Source organism: Falco cherrug, chromosome 6 (assembly GCF_023634085.1).
Source record: "Falco cherrug isolate bFalChe1 chromosome 6, bFalChe1.pri, whole genome shotgun sequence".
Taxonomy (NCBI): Eukaryota; Metazoa; Chordata; class Aves; order Falconiformes; family Falconidae; genus Falco; species Falco cherrug.
The window spans coordinates 27,819,087-27,838,841 of record NC_073702.1 but is presented as its reverse complement, the minus strand read 5'-3'; the positions used below and the strand labels follow the sequence as shown (position 1 = coordinate 27,838,841).

General features: G+C 41.0%; 1 protein-coding gene across 2 annotated transcripts in view; it reads left to right on the top strand.

Annotated features, from left to right (window-relative positions):
• The window catches only part of MBOAT2 (membrane bound O-acyltransferase domain containing 2), a 174,036-nt gene that overhangs the window by 115,116 nt on the left and 39,165 nt on the right, over positions 1–19,755 (top strand). For both annotated transcript variants that reach the window (XM_055714177.1, XM_055714176.1), the window contains exon 4: positions 19,337–19,432. In XM_055714177.1, coding sequence (XP_055570152.1) covers positions 19,337–19,432 — 96 coding nt within the window. The remainder of the gene's footprint in view (positions 1–19,336; positions 19,433–19,755) is intronic.

Sequence of the window (19,755 nt, the reverse complement as noted above, 5' to 3'; positions counted from 1 at the left end):
GGTTCATAGGGCAGGCTACGTTGGTTAGTTGCATTCCTCTAACCATGCCACTAGAAACGGGCTATTTTGGTAGTACTTGTTCTGGACAAGCCTTTGACTCAGTTTTGTGTTGGACTGTTCACCTTCTAGGTGATTATAAATACATAGTGGGTCTAAACACCTCACCACCACCACCCCCAAGAAAAAAAAACACACCACCAAAAAAAACCCCAAACAAACAACAAAACCCTTTATAGTATTTGATACCAAGTTTACAGGCCTAAGATTTCCTAAATTCCCCTTTCTACTTTAAAGATAAGGTTCTAAGGCAACGTAGCGTTTTTCCAGTTTCAAGGAAATCTTAGCCATGATAATTTTTTCTCAGTGGATAATTATTAAATATGACTAGTTAAGCTGCATTTAACTTAATATCATATCAACCTTTCCACGTTGTCTCAGAATTTTATCTTTGAATTTGTTTTCTGGAAGTGGCAATAATGCCTTTATGAATTAGAGGCTGTTTGATTTGCATGTTTTTGAATGTATTTGACTGTTAGAAGGAAAGATAGATCAAAAGCAGCTTCTTGTGAATTGTCTTTAAGCATTAAGTGTTTGTGAGATGGAAAGGGCTGCTGTCTATTACGTATCGTCTGCTAATAGGAAGCTAATAGAAATAGACTTTTTCTGTGTAAATGTTTAGCAACTCTGCAACTGAGAATTGGTATTAATGATCTGGAAAAGACATTAAAAAAAATCAGAACCACAAAATGCTTGAGGTTGGAAGGGACCTCTGGAGGTAATCTGTTCCAAAACCCCTGCTCAAGCAGGGCCACCTGGAGCATTTTGCCCAGGTCCATGTACAGGTGGCCTTTGAGTATCTGCAAGGACAGAAACTCCACAACCTCTCTGGGCAACCTGTCCCAGTGTTCAGTGACTCTGAAGTTAAAGAGTGTTTCCTGCTGTTCAGGCAGCACCTTCTGCGTTCAGTTTGTGCCCACTGCCCCTGGTCCAGTCACTGGGCACCACTGAGAGCCTGGCTCCCTCCCTCCAGGTATTTATATACATTGACGAGACCCCCCTGAGCCTTCTCCCCTCCAGGCTGAACAGCCCCAGCTCTCTCTGCCTTTCCTCATAGGAGAGATACTCCAGCCTCTTCATGCTCCTTGTGGCCCTTTGTTGGACTCACTCCAGTATGTCCATGTCTACCTTGTGCTGAGGAGCCCAGAACTGGATGCACTCCAGGTGTGGACTTGCCAGTACAGAGGTAGAGGAGGTGAGTCGCCTCCCTCTGCCTGCTGTCAACACTGCCTAATTCAGCAAACAATTGCAGGTGATAGTGTTTTCTTTAGACAAAGGAAGACTTTGAGAAATTTCAGAAGTAATATAAGACCATAAATGGACAAAAAATGACAAGCTTAGTTTTACACTGAGAAAGGAAACAGTACGTACTTGAGTTGAGGTGGTTTAACTGTCCAATATAGTTGGCCTGAAATTAGGAATTGCATCTGTATATCATGGACAACCTCTAGGAGAATCTTCATAAAGCAAGGTATGTGAAGTGGAGAATAACAGGGAAGAAGTGTCCTTACATGGATAAGGGGATGTGGTGTCATACAGAGCCCAGTGTCAAGGACTTTATTTAGCATGGAGTACTGGACAGTTAATGAGGATTTGGAGAAGGCTAGTAAAAAAAACCTAAGAGACATGGAAAACTCATCTGAGAAATGGAGAACATTTGGGTTGGTTATCTTGAAAAGGAAGTTAACTAGAAGGGACGTAAGATCAGAACTTGCCTAAAGCTGTTGGGCTGCATAGGCAAGATGGCACTTCTGTTGTAGGACAGTAGGGAGAAAACTGGGAAGGGACCTGGAATGGAAATTTGGATTTGATGGTCCTATTGCTGCTCAGAAAATAAAAGAAGCAGGAGTTATGACTGTTCTGTCCAATAAGGATAGCCATTTCTAAAAATAAGCGTTTTTATTCCTGGCAATCTGTTGCCCTAAGCAAGTACCTACTTTTAATGATATATCTAGTTTGGGCTGTGACTAGAGATGTATATAAGCAGGATAGGAAAGTCAGCTTGTTGACTCGTGTCTCATGAAGAATGTAAAAGCAGATTGCGTTTAAAATTCCACTTCCAAAAGGCACAAGGGTTTGCTTCCATCTCAGTTCATAGTGGGAATGTGATTTTACATGTATAGGATGTTCCTGGAGCCAAGATGGTAGGAAAATGCCAAGAAAGGCTTTAATATCCTTACTAGAGAGAAAGGATTCTGGAAGGTTTATAAATGCTAGACATGAATATCTAAAATGGTTTGTAGCTATAAGGAATTAAGATAAAACCTTCATGAGTCAAGCTTTTAAAGGGAGATTTAGAAAATCATCTTACCTAGCTTCTGGTATAGCACAGATGTAGTATTTTCCGTGGTTAAACCAATAACTTGTTTAATTAAATGTATTTCAAAATCGATTGGATATTTTTGCAGATTTCAAGACTCAGAAAAGGTTTTCCAGTAAAAGTTGATTCTCCTAATCACTTTTATTGATTCTGGTCTGAATGGTTTTGAGCTATATTCCTGGCATTATTTCTTATCCTGCCTGTTTTTTGCCTTTTTAATGTCTCCTGAGGGACCTCTTTCACTATGAAAGTAATGTTTGTCTTCTAACTATGTATTTTCTAGTCTGAGCTACTGTGCTATGTCTTTCTTGCAACTGCTGCTGATTTATCTGCTCCTGACAAGGATACTGAGTTAAGTGAGTCATTGCTTTGATCCTTTATCTAAAAGAAAAATTGTCTAAGAAGTACCAAAATAAATTGCAGTGGACAAAATGCATCGTGACTCGTTTCTTTTAAGACAAGGGTAAGTGGATCTCTTGTATGGAGGGGGAAATTCCATCTTCCTGTGAGAACTTGCTTAGGGATTAAGGCACTGAGAAATTGCTGAAGTGTGTTGCAAAAGGGGAGTTGTGGAGGGAGCTGTGGATGCCTGTGTCTCGTTATTGGCTGTGAGGCTTCGGTGAGGGGCCAGAAGCAGGCGGCCAGGCATTGGAGGGGACAGGAAGAGCTTCTGAAGGACTGGGGTAATTGAGCAGAATCTGCCACTGTGCAGAAAATAGTAGAACTGGCTGGAAGTATAGGCCTGTCTGCCAAGGACACAATGAACAGAGGGAGGGATGTGCTTTTTGTTCTGTCTGCCCTACTTGCTCTCAGATTCCTCTGTTTCAAATTTAAGCTTTAAGTTCTTCTTCTAGTAATGCATGTGTGTTGGGGGCATGCAGAAGCATAATTTTAAATCTGTGGCTAACTCTGGGTGATTTGCATAACTCCTGTCTGTCTTTCACAAAGTAGTTTGGGGCATGCACAGGTGGAGACTTTTTAAACGTTTTCTTCTCACAGCAAACTGTAGTGACTGGTAAACTATGTTCAAAAGAATCCTTGTTGTTGGTTTATCCCATGGTGCAGCATCTCAGTTGCGCTCCAGCATTGATCGCTGTACTCTAAGCCCTTTCAGTTAGGTCTGTTTCACCTGGCATCCTGTGGTACTCTTCTCGTGCAACTCTCCTCTCTCACAAGTGCTAGGAAGATTTTTGATTATTTGAGGATAACTAACTTGTTTTAGGACAAAAAGCTGTTAGACAGTACTATTTTATACTTGGAATGCAGCTATGTTACTGTTCAATGGCAAACTTCAGTAGAAAAAGTTGCTTATTTTCTTTACCCCATTTTATCTTAGAAGATTATGTTTAATTATTTAATGTTTAAATAAACCATTAAAATAACAGTTATGTAAATTGAATAAACTCATAGAATGAGAGGTTGCACGTGGAAGGGACCTCAAGAGGTCTCTGATCCAGCCTCCGACTCAAAGCTGGATGAGCAGTGGGGTCAGATGAGGTTACTCAGGACTTTATCCTGTTGGGCCTGAATAACCATCACCATTGTATGCTGTTCTCCTTCAAGCTGCTCATCAGTTAGGAGTAGATCTATAAAAGGTCAAAGTGGACCTTGAGAACAAAAACCTACCCTACGCATCATCGTCCGCATTGAATTAAAATTGACCACAGGTAATGTATTTTATTACCACTCCATAAAACATACCTTAGGCTAACAAAACAAAATGCCAAGCTGTGGGCTTCTTAACAGCAGTTCTGATAGTCTGAGGCTTCCCTCTTCCTTGCACAGCTGGTCTCATGGTTTTTGCAGCAGTCCAGTATGACGTGGGCAGTGATAAATAAATACTCCTTTGGATTAAAATCTTTGTCCCTGTATTCTTGCAGTCACAGATTTAATGAGACATACATTCTTACTTTTTTCTGCGTTGTTGCATTCAGAGGCTTTATTGCGTTGCTGTTGAAGTAACTTGAGAAATTAAGTCATTGCAGAGGTGTAGTACGTCTGTATCTAGTGGCAATAATGAGTTTAGTCTAAAGGTGTGCTAATATGTTTATGATCTCCTAAAAGCGCCTTCTCTGGCAAAGGTACAAATAACTTGAGGGAATGCTGTTTATTTTTTGGCTGTGTCACTGGTTTTAATTTACTAGTAGCTGAAGGCTAACCTATGTGCTGCTTTCAGTTATAATAGAAATATCTGATCCACGCGGTAGAGCCTTCGTATAGAGCCTTTAGGAAGGCATGGTGGAGCCTTCATATAGACTGAAAATACTTCAATAAACCAGCAACTGAAAATTTTAAGACTATTGTCTTTAGCTATTAAGTAATTAATTGACTACGAATTGTGACGAGACTGAAGCTCCCTCTTGTAGGTGTCATTTACAGTTGGTACTGCTTGATGACTTTTGTTGATTCTTTTCTCCCATCCCTTTTCACTCTAAACTTCTTGTTATCTTTGTATCTACAAAGATGAAGTATGACAAGGTTCTGGCATTCAGCTGAACTCACCAAAGCAAAATATAAGTCTTGCAGTCTGTTTGCTTGGTTTTAATTCTCTGCTCTTCTCACAAGACTGTTACTACTTTTCTTCCTCTTACCTTTCTCTACTTTAAATGTGTGTGCTGGTGTAAGACTATGTGAAACAGTGTTACAGCAAAAAATATTTGTCTCTAACACCTAGCGGAAGTTTGAAAAGTGTACCATCTTGATGTTTTCTTCAAATGAATCCCATTTAAACTTTCTATTCTCAGTTACAGAAAGGCCTGAACAGTATGTTTTCAGTCTAAGACTGTCTTTACAGAATTGCTTTCTCAACTATTCCAACAACTAAAGGTAGAAGGAGAGTGATCACTAGTAGAACAAGAACATTATAAACGGTTGCAGAGCTAGGACTCTGAGTATTGAATAGCAATTTTGATTTAGCCCTGGCTGGAGTGTTACCTGGTGGTCTTCAGATCAAGAAATGAGATCTGGTCACATTTTGGAAACGTAATTGATAATTAAATAACTAAGGCAAAAATTAGGCATATAAGCACAATATGTTTTGTTTCACACAAATGGAATACAGCAGATTCAAACCCCTCATGGTGGAGTTTCCATTACTCCGATCTGTGACTATATAGATACCTATGGATTTCAGTGGCCAAAACGGTGTAAAATTCTGCTTGCTAAAAAGATACAGTCCACTTATACTCACATTCTTGAGTTGCTAATAAGTGTCATGAACCCCAAACATGTTAAACTGTTTTGGTTTTTTAAATGTGCATGTTCTGTTCTACATGCCTTAAATCGAAATTTTTCTTCAAATTTGGTTTATAATGAAAACACAGAATAAAGCTTAACTGCAGTGACACTGCCAGGCATCACAGAATAATCAGTGTGTGTGCACTGATGCTTGTGTTACAGATTAGTTTGTCTTGACTGTTATAATACATGTGATTTTTCAAAGTCTTGACGTTCCTGGCAAGTGCAGTGTAGAGGCTTCTGGATGTATGCTGAACTGGCTGAGTGGCAGTCATGCTATTTTTAGGCTTGAAGGGTGTCATGGTTTAACCCCAGCCAGCAACGAAGCCCCACACAGCTGCTTGCTTTCTCCCCCCACAGTGGGACGGGGGAGAGAATCGGAAGGGTAAAAGTGAGAAAACTCAAGGGTTGAGATAAAGAGTTTTCAAGAGGTCAAGCAAAAGCCGCACATGCAAGCAAAGCAAAACAAGGAATGAATTGATTCATCACTTCCCATCAGCAGGCAGGTGTTCAGCCATCACCAGGAAAGCCGGGCTCCATCATGTGTAGTGGTTATTTGGGGAAACAAATGCCATCACTTCGACTGTGCCCTATCCTGTCCCTCCCCACTACCTTTCTTCTTCCCCCAGCTTTATATGCTGAGCATGATATCATATGGTATGGAATATCCCGTTGGTCAGTGGGATCAGCTGTCCCAGCTGTGTCTCCTCCCAGCTCCTTGTGTGCCCCCAGCTTACTTGCTGGTGGGTGGTGTGAGGAGCAGCCAAGTCCTTGGCTCTGTGCAAGGGCTGCTCAGCAGTAATGAATACATCCCTGTGTTAACAACACTGTTTTCAGCACAAATCCAAAACATAGCCCTATACTAGCTACTATGATGAAAATTAACTATTCCAAACACAACCAGCGCAAAGCGTTACACTATAGAGTGTAACATGCTTAGAATTAAATTTAAAGTTCTCTTCTGTCTGAAAATTAGGGATTTTAATTAGCTTGAACACAATTTATGCATATGTTGGACGCTTTCTAAAAAAATTTGTTTTGGAGAGTAGAAAAGTTTAGTATTTAGGTGTTCCTATAACAGTGACCATAAAGCAGTTCAGTGAATCGTAATCTTTAAAGCACGCACTTATAGAATGCTCTTGTGAACTAGGTAACTGTCTGTGTTTTACAGGTGTGGCAGTCAGAGGGACTGAAATAGCTCTGTAAATTTAGCTCCTAAACATTAAGGTTCTGTGGCTTTATACAGTGGGAATTTGAATGCCTAAAGAACAACTGTGTAAGTAGGAGCACTTGCATTTGTGGATCTTGGTTTAAGTCGCCTGTTTGTAACCATACGATGAGTCTGTGATGGGTCTTCCAGGTTGCTGGTGTTCCGTTCTCCTGATGGTTCTGCCTGTCAGTGCTGGCTGGTGAGCGGTGTTACGGTCAGCTGTCCAGTGTGCAGCAGGACCTTTGCCGCCGTAGTAATAGTGATCTGCTTCTATATGTTCATAGCAGGATATAATGTTACAAATAGGTATAAACTATATTATGTAAATTACTTTTTTGACTGTTGCTTTAAGTTTAACAGACTTATTTCAAAGTGGTAGTATTTGGCCTTTAGTGTCTTAATACAGAGTTTTTCACTGCATAATGTCTAGAATAATGATTAAAAATAATGTGAACATATTTCCTAATTCAGACTAGCACCAGTCATGAAAAATACAAATCAAGACAACCTCTTTTCTGAGTCTCTTTTTGTAGTTCAGGTTTAAAATTCATAAATGTCTTTTCAGATTTCTCTTGTGACTTTTGTGTTACCTGTAGATAAAGGAATTTAAGTAATGAAAATTTTCACAAAGGAAGCTTTGGTTTTGAGCTGGCAAAATGATTGCCGATACCTTCCTTGTATATAACTTGCAGCCTTCAGGCAGTCATGCTAGCAGCAAAAGATCTTGTTCATTGATAAGTCAGTGTTACAAAAGATTCGGGAGCAAGAAGTTTGTTTGCTTGGACACCCTGTTTGTGACAAGAAAAAAACTGGTCTCAGCTTGCATAAAGAATAGCTCATTGTATTTTGTCATATTCTGGCTTGTACAAAACAGAATTAACCAGTAGTATGAATTACTTCCTAGCTGAGAGATCATAAATACAGCTTTGAATAATTATTGCTTGCCTAGGGTTAAAGTATGACACTCCCGTGAGTGTTTGTGCCATGACTTGGACTGTCATTCAGTAGTTAATTTTCTTTTTTTTTTTGGTTTTCCTATTGTTAACTGGAAGAAGGAAGAATGTTCCAAAAATAAATGCAAGGCTGCTTTTGTAATGGATTACTTGTGTACTTGCATGCAGCAATCTACAGGTACTGATTCTTCCCACCATCAGTCTGAAGTATTTCCTTACGTGCAGTAGGACTACTGTATGTCACAAATAACTATAATGAGTAGAGTTTACTTTTGCTGAGAATTGGTTTCATGTCATGCCATTTCTATTGCATGTCACTGTTTTTGTGGATTATCTCAGATTCCCCCCGGAAATGGTCAGCAGTGTTTCTGTCACATGGGAGAAAAGAAATCTGCATGAAAATAGAAGTTGCCATGCTGTAATCAGGAGTAACCTATGTCAGGCTTCATGGAGAAAAGAAAATGGAGCTATCCACAGGTTCTCTTGGCTGGAAGGAGGAGACAGTTGACTTATACTCCTGCGGAATCACATGTAGAGATTCATGATGAATGCTGTGACAGTGGTGAAGTTGATACATCGTGTGGATGTTACATTCACATGGGTGACACAGTTGTGGGTGTTTACTACAGGCCACCTGATCAGGAAGAGGAAGTCAGTGTGGCCATCTACAGACAGCTGGAGGGAGCCTCATGGTCACAGGCCCTGGTTCTCATGGGGGACTTCAACCACCCAGATATCTGCTGGAAAGGCAGCACAGCTAGGCGTACACCACCCAGTAGGCTCCTGCAGAGCATTGATGATAACTTTCTGATGCAGGTGGTGGAGGAGCCAAGGAGGTGAATTGTGCTCCTGGACCTTGTACTCATAAACAAAGGAGGAGTGGTTGGGGATGTGAAGGTTGGGGGCAGCCTTGACTGCAGTGACTATGAGATTGGTGAAGTTCAGGATTCTGCATGGAAGCAGCAGCACAATAAGTAGAATTGCAACCCTGGACTTCAGGAGAGCTGACTTGGGGCCTCCTCAGGGACCTGCTTGGAGCAGTCTCATGAGTTAGGGCTCTGGAAGGGGGGGGGGTGTCATCCAAGAGAGCTGGCTAGTACTGAAACATCACTTCCTGCAAGCTCAGATAGGTGCATCCCTATGAGTAAGGAATCAAGCAAAGAGGGTTGGAGGCCTACATAGATGAATGATGTGGAAAAAGGGCCGGGGAATATAGGAACACTGTCAGAACATGCAGGAATGTGACAAGGCTATGGTCTGTTTGGAATTAAATCTGGTGAGGGATGTCAATGACAACAAGATGGGCTTCTTCAAGTACGGAAGTGGGAAAAGGATGGCTAGGGAAAATATGGGCCTGTTGCTCAATGATGTGGGTGCCCTGGTGTCAAAGGACACAGTGAAGGTGGAGTTACTGAATGTCCCCATTGCTTCAGTCTTTACTGAACACAGTTTCACCCCTCAGGAATCCCAGACTGTGGAGGCAAGAGAGGAAGTCTGGAGAAAGGAAGACTTGCCCTTGGTTGAGGAGGATCGGGTTAGAGGTTATTTAAGCAAATCTGACACCCAGAAATCCATGGGCTGCAATGAGATGCATCCCCAAGTGCTGAGGGAGCTGGCACATGATTGCTAAGCTGCTCTCCGTCATTTTTGAAAGGTCATGGTGGACAGGAGAGGTGCCTGAGGACTAGAGGAAAGCCAGTGGTCTCTCCAGTCTTCATGAAGGGCCAGGAGGATAGCACAGGAAATGACAGGCTGGTCACCCTAGCCTCCATCCCTGGAAAGGAGTTGGAACAGCTCATCCTCGATGTCCTCTCTTAAGCATGTGAACAAAGATTATCAGTAGTAGTCAGCATTGTTTCATCAATGGGAAATCATGCCTGATCAACCTAATAGCCTTCTCTGATGGAATGATGGGAGAGTGGGCGATGTTGTCTACCTTGTCCTCATCACGGTTTTTAATGCTGTCTCCCACAACACCCTCACAGGTAAGCTCAGGCAGTGTGGGTGAGATGGGTGGACAGCGGGGTGGGCTGAGAACCGGCTGAGTGGCAGAGCTCAGGGGGTTGTGATCAACAGTGCAGAGTCCTGCTGGAGGCCTGTGGCTCGTAGTGTTCCCAGGGGTCAGTACGGGGTCCAGACCTGTTCAACTGATTCATCAGTGCCCTGGGTGAAGGGACAGTGTCCCCTCAGCACGTTTGCTGGTGACACAGCACGGGGAGGAGTGGCTGAGACCCCAGCAGGCTGCGCTGCCATTCAGCGAGACCTGGGCAGGCTGGGGAGCTGGGCGGAGAGGGACCTCATGGAGTTCAGCAAAGGCAAGTGTAGGGTCCTGCCCCTGGGCAGGAATAACCCCCCGCACCAGTACAGGCTGGGGCTGGCCTGCTGGGAGGCAGCTCTGCGGGGAAGGGCCTGGGAGCTCTGGTGGGCAGCAAGGTGCCCATGGGCCAGCAGTGTGCCCTGGTGGCCAAGGCCAATGGGACCCTGGGGTGCATTAGGAGGAGCACGGCCAGCAGGTCGAGGGAGGTCATTGTCCCCTCTGCTCTGCCCCGGTGAGGCTGCATCTGGGGTGCTGTGTCCAGTGCTGGGCTCCCCCCGTACAAGAGGGACAGGGAACTACTGGAGAGGGCCCGGCGGAGGGCAACGAGGATGCTGAGGGGAGTGGAGCATCTCCCTTGTGAGGGAAGGCTGAGAGAGCTGGGCCTGTTCAGCCTGGAGAAGGGAAGACTGAGAGGGGACCTTACCAACGCCTGCAGATGTCTGAAGGGCGAGTGCCAAGAGGATGGGGCCGGGCTCTTGTCAGTGGTGCCCAGCGACAGGACAAGGGGCAACGGGCACAAACTGCAACACAGGCAGTTCCACCTGAATATGAGGAAGAACTTTTGTACTGGGAGGGTGCCAGAGCCCTGGCACAGGCTGCCCAGAGAGGCTGTGGGGTCTCCTTCTCTGGAGACATCCAAAACCCACCTGGATGTGCCTCTGTGCAACCTGCTCTAGGGGAACCTGCTTTAGCGGTGGGTGGGACTAGATGGTCTCCACAGTCCTTTCCATCCCTGACTGTTCTGTGATGTTTAAGATATGAAATTGTTGTGTGATTGTGGTGCTTTAACTTATCTTGGGGGGGTGGGTGGGGTGGGTGTATAGAAAATTGGGGAGAAATTAAACAAGTCATCTGAAGGGATAGGTCTTTCTAGGTTAAAGCAACGTTAAGCATCAGAGCAAAGCAGACATTTCATTTAAGCTGTATTTTAAGTAAACTGGATTTTTCAGAAAAGCGTTTATTCCAGATATTGTGCTGCTTGAGATGTGTGATTGTGAGATGGTGTTGGGGTAGGTGAGCTTGGGAAGGAATAGAGCTGCATCTCTGGTGGTGCAGGTCAGGCCAGGTGTGGGGCTGGCAGTTGACATCAAAGAACTGTTTTGACTCTTTCCTGAAGGCAAATCAAGAAACAGGGTGGGAAATAGAGTACCATCACATTTTCTGATAAAGTACCTTTGTAAAAGAGGGCGTTTTGTTTTGAGAGGTGGGTTAAAAGGAAATGCAGCTGTGTTAGGTTGTTAATACAGACTCCCGGCTTTCCTTTGATACTGGAATCATTCAAATATTCCATTCCTGTAATTAAATTTGATTCCTGTGGCCTTCCACTTTGTGTACTCCATCTTGCAGGGATTTGGGTTGTTTATTAATCTGCTAGCTGCTCTGTGTGCTGATTCTGGCTGCAGAACCACCTCAGCAAATCATATGCGGTATGTTTCCCAGCTGCTGCCATCCTTAACACATGCAGAAAATGTCTCCTGGCCGGCTGAACACAAATTCCAGCTGGCATCACCTCATGACTGAGCAAAACTTCCCCCTCTCCCCCGGTGGTGTTGCAGTTGTGCCCTTTGTCTCAGGTGTTGTGTCTCCAGGCAAGGATGTGGGATTGCAGCAGAGCTTGGGGGGCTGAGACAGCTGGGAATCCTTTCCGCTCTGCAGTGGGGAAGGAGCAACAGCTGCAGCACATGGGGATGGGCATGGGGTATGAGGGGGGCGTGGAGCTAGAAGCAGGGTGATGAGTGGGTGAATGAAAACAAAACAGTTCTTATCTTTATCCAAGATGATAATTTGCCAAGTACCGAGTTTACAGCAGTAGCAGGTTTAATGATTGACCTCACTGTGCTTTTGCCAGCAGAGAACTTGTTCTGTTTTACTGGCTGTGAGTTCTTGTATAAAGCTTTATGGTCCACTGAAATAAAATGATTTAGTCTTGCAGAATATTTTGTGTTACTTGGTTCTAGTTTACACTTGTTAAGCCATTATGACTAGTAGGGCTGTACTTCAAAATAGTACTTCCACTAGTCCTATTATTGTCAAAGTTACATAGTAACATCTTTATTTCCTTAAAAATACGAAGTGTTGCTGCCCAGTTCCTAAAAGGAGACCCATTTTCTGGCTATGTGCTCTATGGGCTTCTGGTTTATGAAAGTAAAGGTTCTGGACATGTTTCTGACATTTGAAAGAAGCTTACTTTATCAAGGGGGAAGGATAAAATCACTTCCATGCTGTGATGCTAAAACATTGTATAGCTGTGGAAATATTACATAGAAAATTGCATAGAAAAAATGGATGAACAGATGTAAATTCACAGCGCCAGCATAGAAGTGTTTGTGGAACGTAGCAGCCGTTGTATTTCTAGTTATGAGTACTCATCTTTGTCAGAAGATGTGTCAAGAATTTCCTTCCTTTATCTGGGCTTTGTAAGGCTGATTCCAGTATCAGGGAGTTCTCCCTTTACGTATTTTGTGTTGTGAAGCTGTTAGGCTTTCTTATTTGTGCATGTTTTTAAGTGCTATGAACTACTGTCAACTTTTGAAAAGATAAAGGTCAGGTCTGGTTCTCTTATCTGCGTTGTTTGCTGTTACACTTCCAAGAGATTGCAGAAATAGGGGTTGAAATGACACTATGGTTTTTAAAGTGAGGGAGAACTTAGGTGACCTCTCATGTCTCATCCCAGCTTAACGTTAAGATTTTGGACAGGGTCAGCTTCAGCTCTCAGCTTTGAGTTTGGTAAGGGATCAAATCAGTTTTTCTATTCTCACCTTTCCTGGTTCCATGTTCCTTTGGAGATTTATGGGAAGAATGAAGCACACAACATGTTTCTTCCATCCCAGGGAAGAAATGAAAGCACCAACACATCCTAACCCGCTTCATTGTCGATTGTTTTTCCCTTGTAGGAGAGCCTGAAACTGATCTCATCCTTGAGACATTACAGACTGGGAGGGAGCATGGTGAGAGGTTGGAAAGTCAGAGAATGTAAACTTAGGGAGTATGTGGAAATTACCAACCTTTTTAGTATGCATTTTTGACAAGAATACCTGTGTTGTATTTGTCATATATTAATGTTGCATTTGGAATATGGCCTGTAGTTACAAATGGAATAATAATTTAATTTGGCTTGGTTCAGGATTCACTTTAGGAGGCCATTATGTTGCCACTATGTAGCAAAACATCAAAATGCATTAGGCAAGTGATAATGCTTGCAGAGAATGTGTAATAAACAAAACTAGCAAAACCATTGCGGGTGGTTCTGGGTGCAGTTGAGCTCATGAAGCCTTGTGTCCAGTGGCTTTGTGTGGCTTTCTAACTGCATAGACTTGAATTTCTTCCTGTGAACAATGAAAACTAACTATGCTCATTAGAATTTAAACAATTACTGTAGCTGCATTTTGATAAGAATTCAGTTTTGACAGCAGAGACTTTAATAATTTTTTTAGTTTGTTTTTTATGTTGACAGAAACAGTAGGGAAAACAAACAGGCAAGCCCAGACAGTAGCTTTCAGCACAGGGCATGGGAAAACACAGAGGCTATTCAAAGCAGTATAATGTTACACGGTGGACAGGTCTGCCTTTTGAAACTGAATGATTACACATTTTTAAAAAAATAAAATCCGAACATAATGGAAGGAGTGGATCTTGACTGGATAGGAAACCCTTATTTCAAGGCTACATCCACAGTATGTGCCAACTAGCTGGTGAAAAAGTGCCCCGGGTTTGATTGTTTTATTTAACTCTTTCCCAGCACAATAGCATACTGTGCTGTCGACCTCCGCTGCATGGGAAGAGCCTAAAATAACAGAAGCTGTTCTCACACCTCCCAAAGTGTTCTTTTGTCAAGGGCACAGTTCTATTTTTGCCACATTTTGTGCAGAGATAGGTGTGGTGGGTACTTGAGCAGATATTTTATAACTAAGATGTGGAGTCCCCCACAAGTGTAAAATGAACAAAAATGCAACTCCCACCTCTCATTATGAAAATACAGTCAGCTGATGTTATGGTTAGCCTGGGCCCCTGTGCAGCCTGGCTTGCCTGTCAGCGGATACAAGGCTCTAGAATGAACTTACAGTTGTTCTTATAATCATAGAAAGGTTTAAATTAGAAGGGATCTTGAAGATCACCTAGTTCCAACCCCCTGCCATGGACAGGGACACCTTCCACCAGACCAGGCTGCTCAGAGCCCCATCCAGCCTGGCCTTGGACACTTCCAGGGATGGGGCAGCCACAGCTTCTCCGGGCAACCTGTGCCAACATCTCACCACCCTCACAGCGAAGAATTTCTTCCTCATGTCCAGCCTAAATGTACCCTCTTTCAGCTTAAAGCCATTACCCTATGTCCTATCACTACATAGGCAGATAAAAAGCCCTAAAATCTGTTGTTTGCGTTTTTTGTTTTTTTTTTAATAAATTAAACAGAAGTTCTTTTGATGAGCACCCTTCTGTAGAGTACTGCTTGGAGAGGATGCTGACTTAGTATTTTCAATATATTTTAATTTATATATATTAATATACTAATAGATCAATATATTATATAAGATAATTTTATACCATTATTTGTAATTATCTTAATATAATTCATATAATTGCATTATTATAATATGCATTTATATAAATATAATCTATTTAATGTTTATATTCATACATTAGTATGACATATATGTGTATAGCATGTTATACATTATATTTTATGTATGAGATGTTAGACTATACCTTCAGGAAACTTTTGATTAGTTGATATACTTCTTTTTAAAGGAATGATAGAATTTTATGGATAGAACATATTAAATATTATTTTTACTGCTCTGGGAAGTTTAAAATAATAAGGAACTAAAGCATAATATGGCAGACTTGTATAAGAAAAGCCCTCCTGTATAATAGGTTATCCACTATTTGCTTAGAATCTCTTTAGTTTTTAAACTTTAAATCAGAAGTTAGCCTTATCAGACAATCTGTTCTGCTTTCTGCTACTTCAGTACTGCAGTGTCTCTGAGACACATCTGACTTTGGTGCATCTGTTGATAGATAAACATATTCTAAATGAATGTCTTTGTTTTTTTATTGTATATAATACAGTATTCATGGCAGGTCAGTTTATCTTAAATTTATTTGTAATAATAACAACTTTGTGACTTGTTTCTAGTTGTTCATGTCCCGTGTGAATGACTTCTGTCGTTCTGCTCACAACAACATTATTCAGAGTAGCAGGTATAGAGTAACATTGACCTTTAAGACCAGGGGTCCTCAAACTTTTTAACCAGGGGGCTGGCGCATGGATGAAGTGGCAGGCAGTCATCTGTGGCTGCTTGGTTTCCCCCCCCAACCCCCGGCGGGGGGGGGGGTCTGTAAATACCGGGGGCCGGATTGAGGACCCTGGGGGGCCGTATCCAGCCCGTGGGCCGTAGTTTGAGGACCCCTGTTTAAGACCAACTACTTTTCTACAGGAAGGGAAATTTAGCCTTGGGTAAAACTGTTGCATTCAGGTAAAGCCTCTGATTAATTTCATTGTAGTTGGGTACAACTTCATGTGGTTGAGTTCTGCAAAACCTTACTCAATTTTTCTGATCTAAGGGGTGTTTTTGGTGAATGAGTCTTTGAAGAGGGTAGGAAACGTAGTAAGAGTACTTTAGAAAGTTTTCAAAGCATTTTCAGATGTGTTTTAAAATTTTTGAAGTAAAGCTGGATTTTTACAAATCTGCAAATGACACCACAAACCTGCAGGAGAAACAACAGGAATGATGCAAGCTGTCATAAACCTTTTAAATCTCCTTTAGGGAGAACATGTTGCTGTATTTTCCCCGGTTAAATGACATTTCTCAACAACAAGGGATGTCATGTGGCATGGCTAATGTGCAGAGATGCACTTGGAAGGTGAAAAGCATTGTTTGGGTTGCAAGTTCCTGTGTTTTCCTCATCAGTTAAAAAACTGTTGTCTTCCAAGCTGTATGTGACTTGGAGCTGACATAGCTGAGAGAGTTAAAATTCATAGTTGTGTTTGGTGAACGCAGTGTAGCAGCAAGTTTCATTGCTCTGTGGGAAGACAGCTTTTGTTTTAGATTGTAAAATGGAATCTGGAATCTCAGCAGGACTGTTAAGCGTCTTCCCCCTGCCCCTTCCGTTTCTGCACCGTGACTTCAGTGTGGATAGTAACTGAATGTTGCAAGAAATCCTACCATGTCAGTTATGATGGCTAACATCTATTTCAGGGGGTATGTGGAAGTCCCAGGTGGCTGACAATTTGGTCAGCAGATACCAAACCCATATGCTCCATAAACACAAAGGCAAGAAAGGATTGTGCTCTTTCTGTTGCTGTTCTTTCTAACTGGACTTTTCACAGAAGTTGGAAGGCACTTAAACCACAGGAACCTGCAAGTGATGTAACCTTCAAACTGCTCTACATGTTTCACTGTGGAATATTCAGGTAGCATTGCAGCCTCAGTCTGTGTTCCTAAGTGCAGGACACTACAAAGTGGTTTAAACTACTTGTATTAGCTATAAATACAATCTTTCACTTTTCATGGAACACCTGTGTTTGATATGCAGAAGTACAGAGCACTTGCATCTGTGTGTGACTGAAATGTACTAGAGCTGTCATCTTTAAAAAAATCTAAATTCACCCAGAAATTGACTGTGCATCTCCCCAGTTTGGTATTCAGACCCACGTAATCTTTTTCTCAGTTTCCTCATGTACGTAGAACTGGTGTAAGATTGACTATCACTGCAGTTAATCTTAAGAGGAATGTCATTTTTATGAATCACTTGAATGCGTGGAGAATAACTGAGGAAGTGCTCATGAGGAAATCCCAAACCTCTTGAGTGCAGCATGTGGAAGATATGCAAGAAGTAAAATCACTGGATATATCTTGAACTTGAATGCAAACCCTTTAAAAGGTATCAAGAATAATGACCTGTTTCTTGAAAGAAATGGGAATTTGTGGTTTCATGTTCATAGTAGGCTGCAGGACTGTATTCTAATGACTATGTAAATTCCTTAGGTTTCCTGAATTCTCAGTGCTTTTCTTCATTTGGGTTATTTGTTAGTTTTTCTTTAGCTGTACTTGCCAGCATAGCTTTTCTGCTTGCAGAAGGAGGTCTTTGTAAAGCCCTGTTTAAAAACAGTGTAAATGTTTCATGACTTAAACTGTATAAGGTAGAAACTGGTGTCTGTTTTCTTCCATCTGAGTGTGTACACTTAATCCACTAATGTATAAACTGTGTTTCTTGTCCTGACGAAGTATATATTGCTGCTATGGATAGCATTTTAAGGTATAAAAGCTGTAGTTAGCATTACTTCTGTAATTCTGTTTGTTCTAGACCTATTGCAATATATTGTGAATAGACTGTTGTTTATAAATACCTGATCTTGCCAGTGGGGATAAAATTAAGATTCTTTTAAACCTACAATATTTAATTTTTTCTTGGTTTTTTTTTTATGGTATCTGTGGGTGAGTATGTGTAGGTATCTCTACACATAACAAGTTACTTTTAATCTGATGCTGTTTAGTATATAAATCAAGAGGCTGGTAAAGCTGAAAAGCTTACAGAATTTTTAGTGAATGGAAGAACTGGGACTGATTTCAGTATGAGAAAGTATGAGTCAGTTTCACACTCACTTGTGTGAAACCTGGGTGATTTTTTGGTGTGGGTGGGTTAGTTTTTCTTAAAATACCTTAGGAAAATTTTAATTCCAAATTTAAAAAAAAAAGTTCTACATTATATCATATTTCTGATATCTGCAGTCCGCTACATACTACTTAATTGTGTTGAATTGTTTTACTTGCTGAAATAACTGGCTCATAATTAGATCAAATTATTCTGTAATTTTGTTGGATGCTTGTTATAAACACTTTTGTACCAGTTACCCACCCAATATAATACTGTTTCTGGATTTTTAAGATTTATCAAAATGGAAAGTAAACTATTGCTAAAACAGGCACCCTAAACCTTTCTTCAAAAAAGCAAGAAGTGTGGTTTAATGTAGCTACTATTATATAAAGTAATCTGTAATTTGGAAGCTAGGTGTTTTAAAATATTGAATTGTTTATCTTTAACACAATTTTAATTAAAGGTTAAACTGCATGTGTCCTGTGTGACAACTTCTAGGTTGAAGAATAATTTCTAAGACTTTAGAATTTATTATGTTAAAACTTTTTTGCAAAAATGTCTATTTGGAAAGGAAAGTAAAAGCATGTTCCAAAGTCTTCCTATAGAGTCCCTCACTATTTCACCTAAACCCAGTCCTAGTCATAATTTTCCGTTTGATGTATGAATATTTTCATTCTAACTGGACTTTGAATGTGCAATATGGCCTGCTGTAGGGGTTGCGTATTGGTCTTGTGAACGTGGAACAGGTACTTGATTTCATTACCATGAATGTTTCTGAAGTTATCATATGGAAATCTTCAAGACTGTGAAGTTTATACATGAATTCCTGAAAGATTAGTCCTAAAAGAAAGTTCCTGCTGGCATTCACAATCCTTTTTGACTGCAAAGAGTATCTGGCACATTTTGTGCAGTGTACTGGCAAGTCAGTTCTTACTGTTCAATTGTTGTACATATTAAGAAGGCGGGAGGAGTAATCCCAACCCTGATCTGAAAAGATGATACATGAAATTAAATGTATAATACTTACGTAAGGTGGTTCTTATCAGTGTTTTTCTTACATTTGCTGAAGATCCGCTTTAACAGGAGGCATAAAGGCATCCTGTTCCTTTTACAGTCATGTTTTAATCTGTGTATTTACAAAGTAACTGCTTTTTCCAGTTACTTTGAAGACAACAGTAGTGGGATCTGTGGTGCTGAATTTTGAATGTATAGAAGCACATGCAGTGGAAACTGATGTATAATTTGCTAAACTTCTATACTCATATAGACAAAAATTAACTTAAACTAAAAAAAAAAGCTTAACAGATTAATTTACACTTTATAGGACTTCCAGTTTTTACAGTGGTGTTGAAATTATAAATCAAATGCTTTACTTATGTGAATAAATGTTTTGGCTAATGACAACAGAATTTGTAAGTTAGTACTGCACACTTTAAAAAAAAAATTTAAAAATTCTATGTGCTTGCATAGAATAAATACTGCCAAAAAAACCCCAGTCAGAATGGAGGCGAGTTGCACATTCCAGTTATCTAATAGTCACTAGAAAGAGTTGGAGACTAGACTCTACTTAAGGTAGTTTATTCAGTGGAGAAATGTTTATGGTTTTTAATTAAAAAGCTTTTTTTTTCTCCCCATTTTCCTTCCAGGTATTGCTTTGTTTTTGCTTTGGGATACCTCACTGTGTGCCAAATTACTAGAGTCTATATCTTTGATTATGGACAGTATTCTGCTGATTTTTCTGGGTAAGGAGAAAATCAATCTTTCCATCTTATCTTCCTAAGGGACGCTGTCTATTATGGTTCTTTGTCCAGGTTAAGTGTGTCTATCTTCTGAACTTTGGGAGAAAGCTCTGTATGTGTGTATTGGCACACATAGAAATATATATGTACCTATGCTTTAATCGTGCAAACTGAGAATTTTGGAAACAGTTGTCTTGTTAGAACCACAAATGCATTGTCTGTTGCTTTCTGTGCCTGTCTGAAGGGCATAAAGGATTTGGTGGCTGTGGAAATTTTTTTTACTTCTCTTTCTTCCTCTAAAATTTATGTTACCACACATGATAACA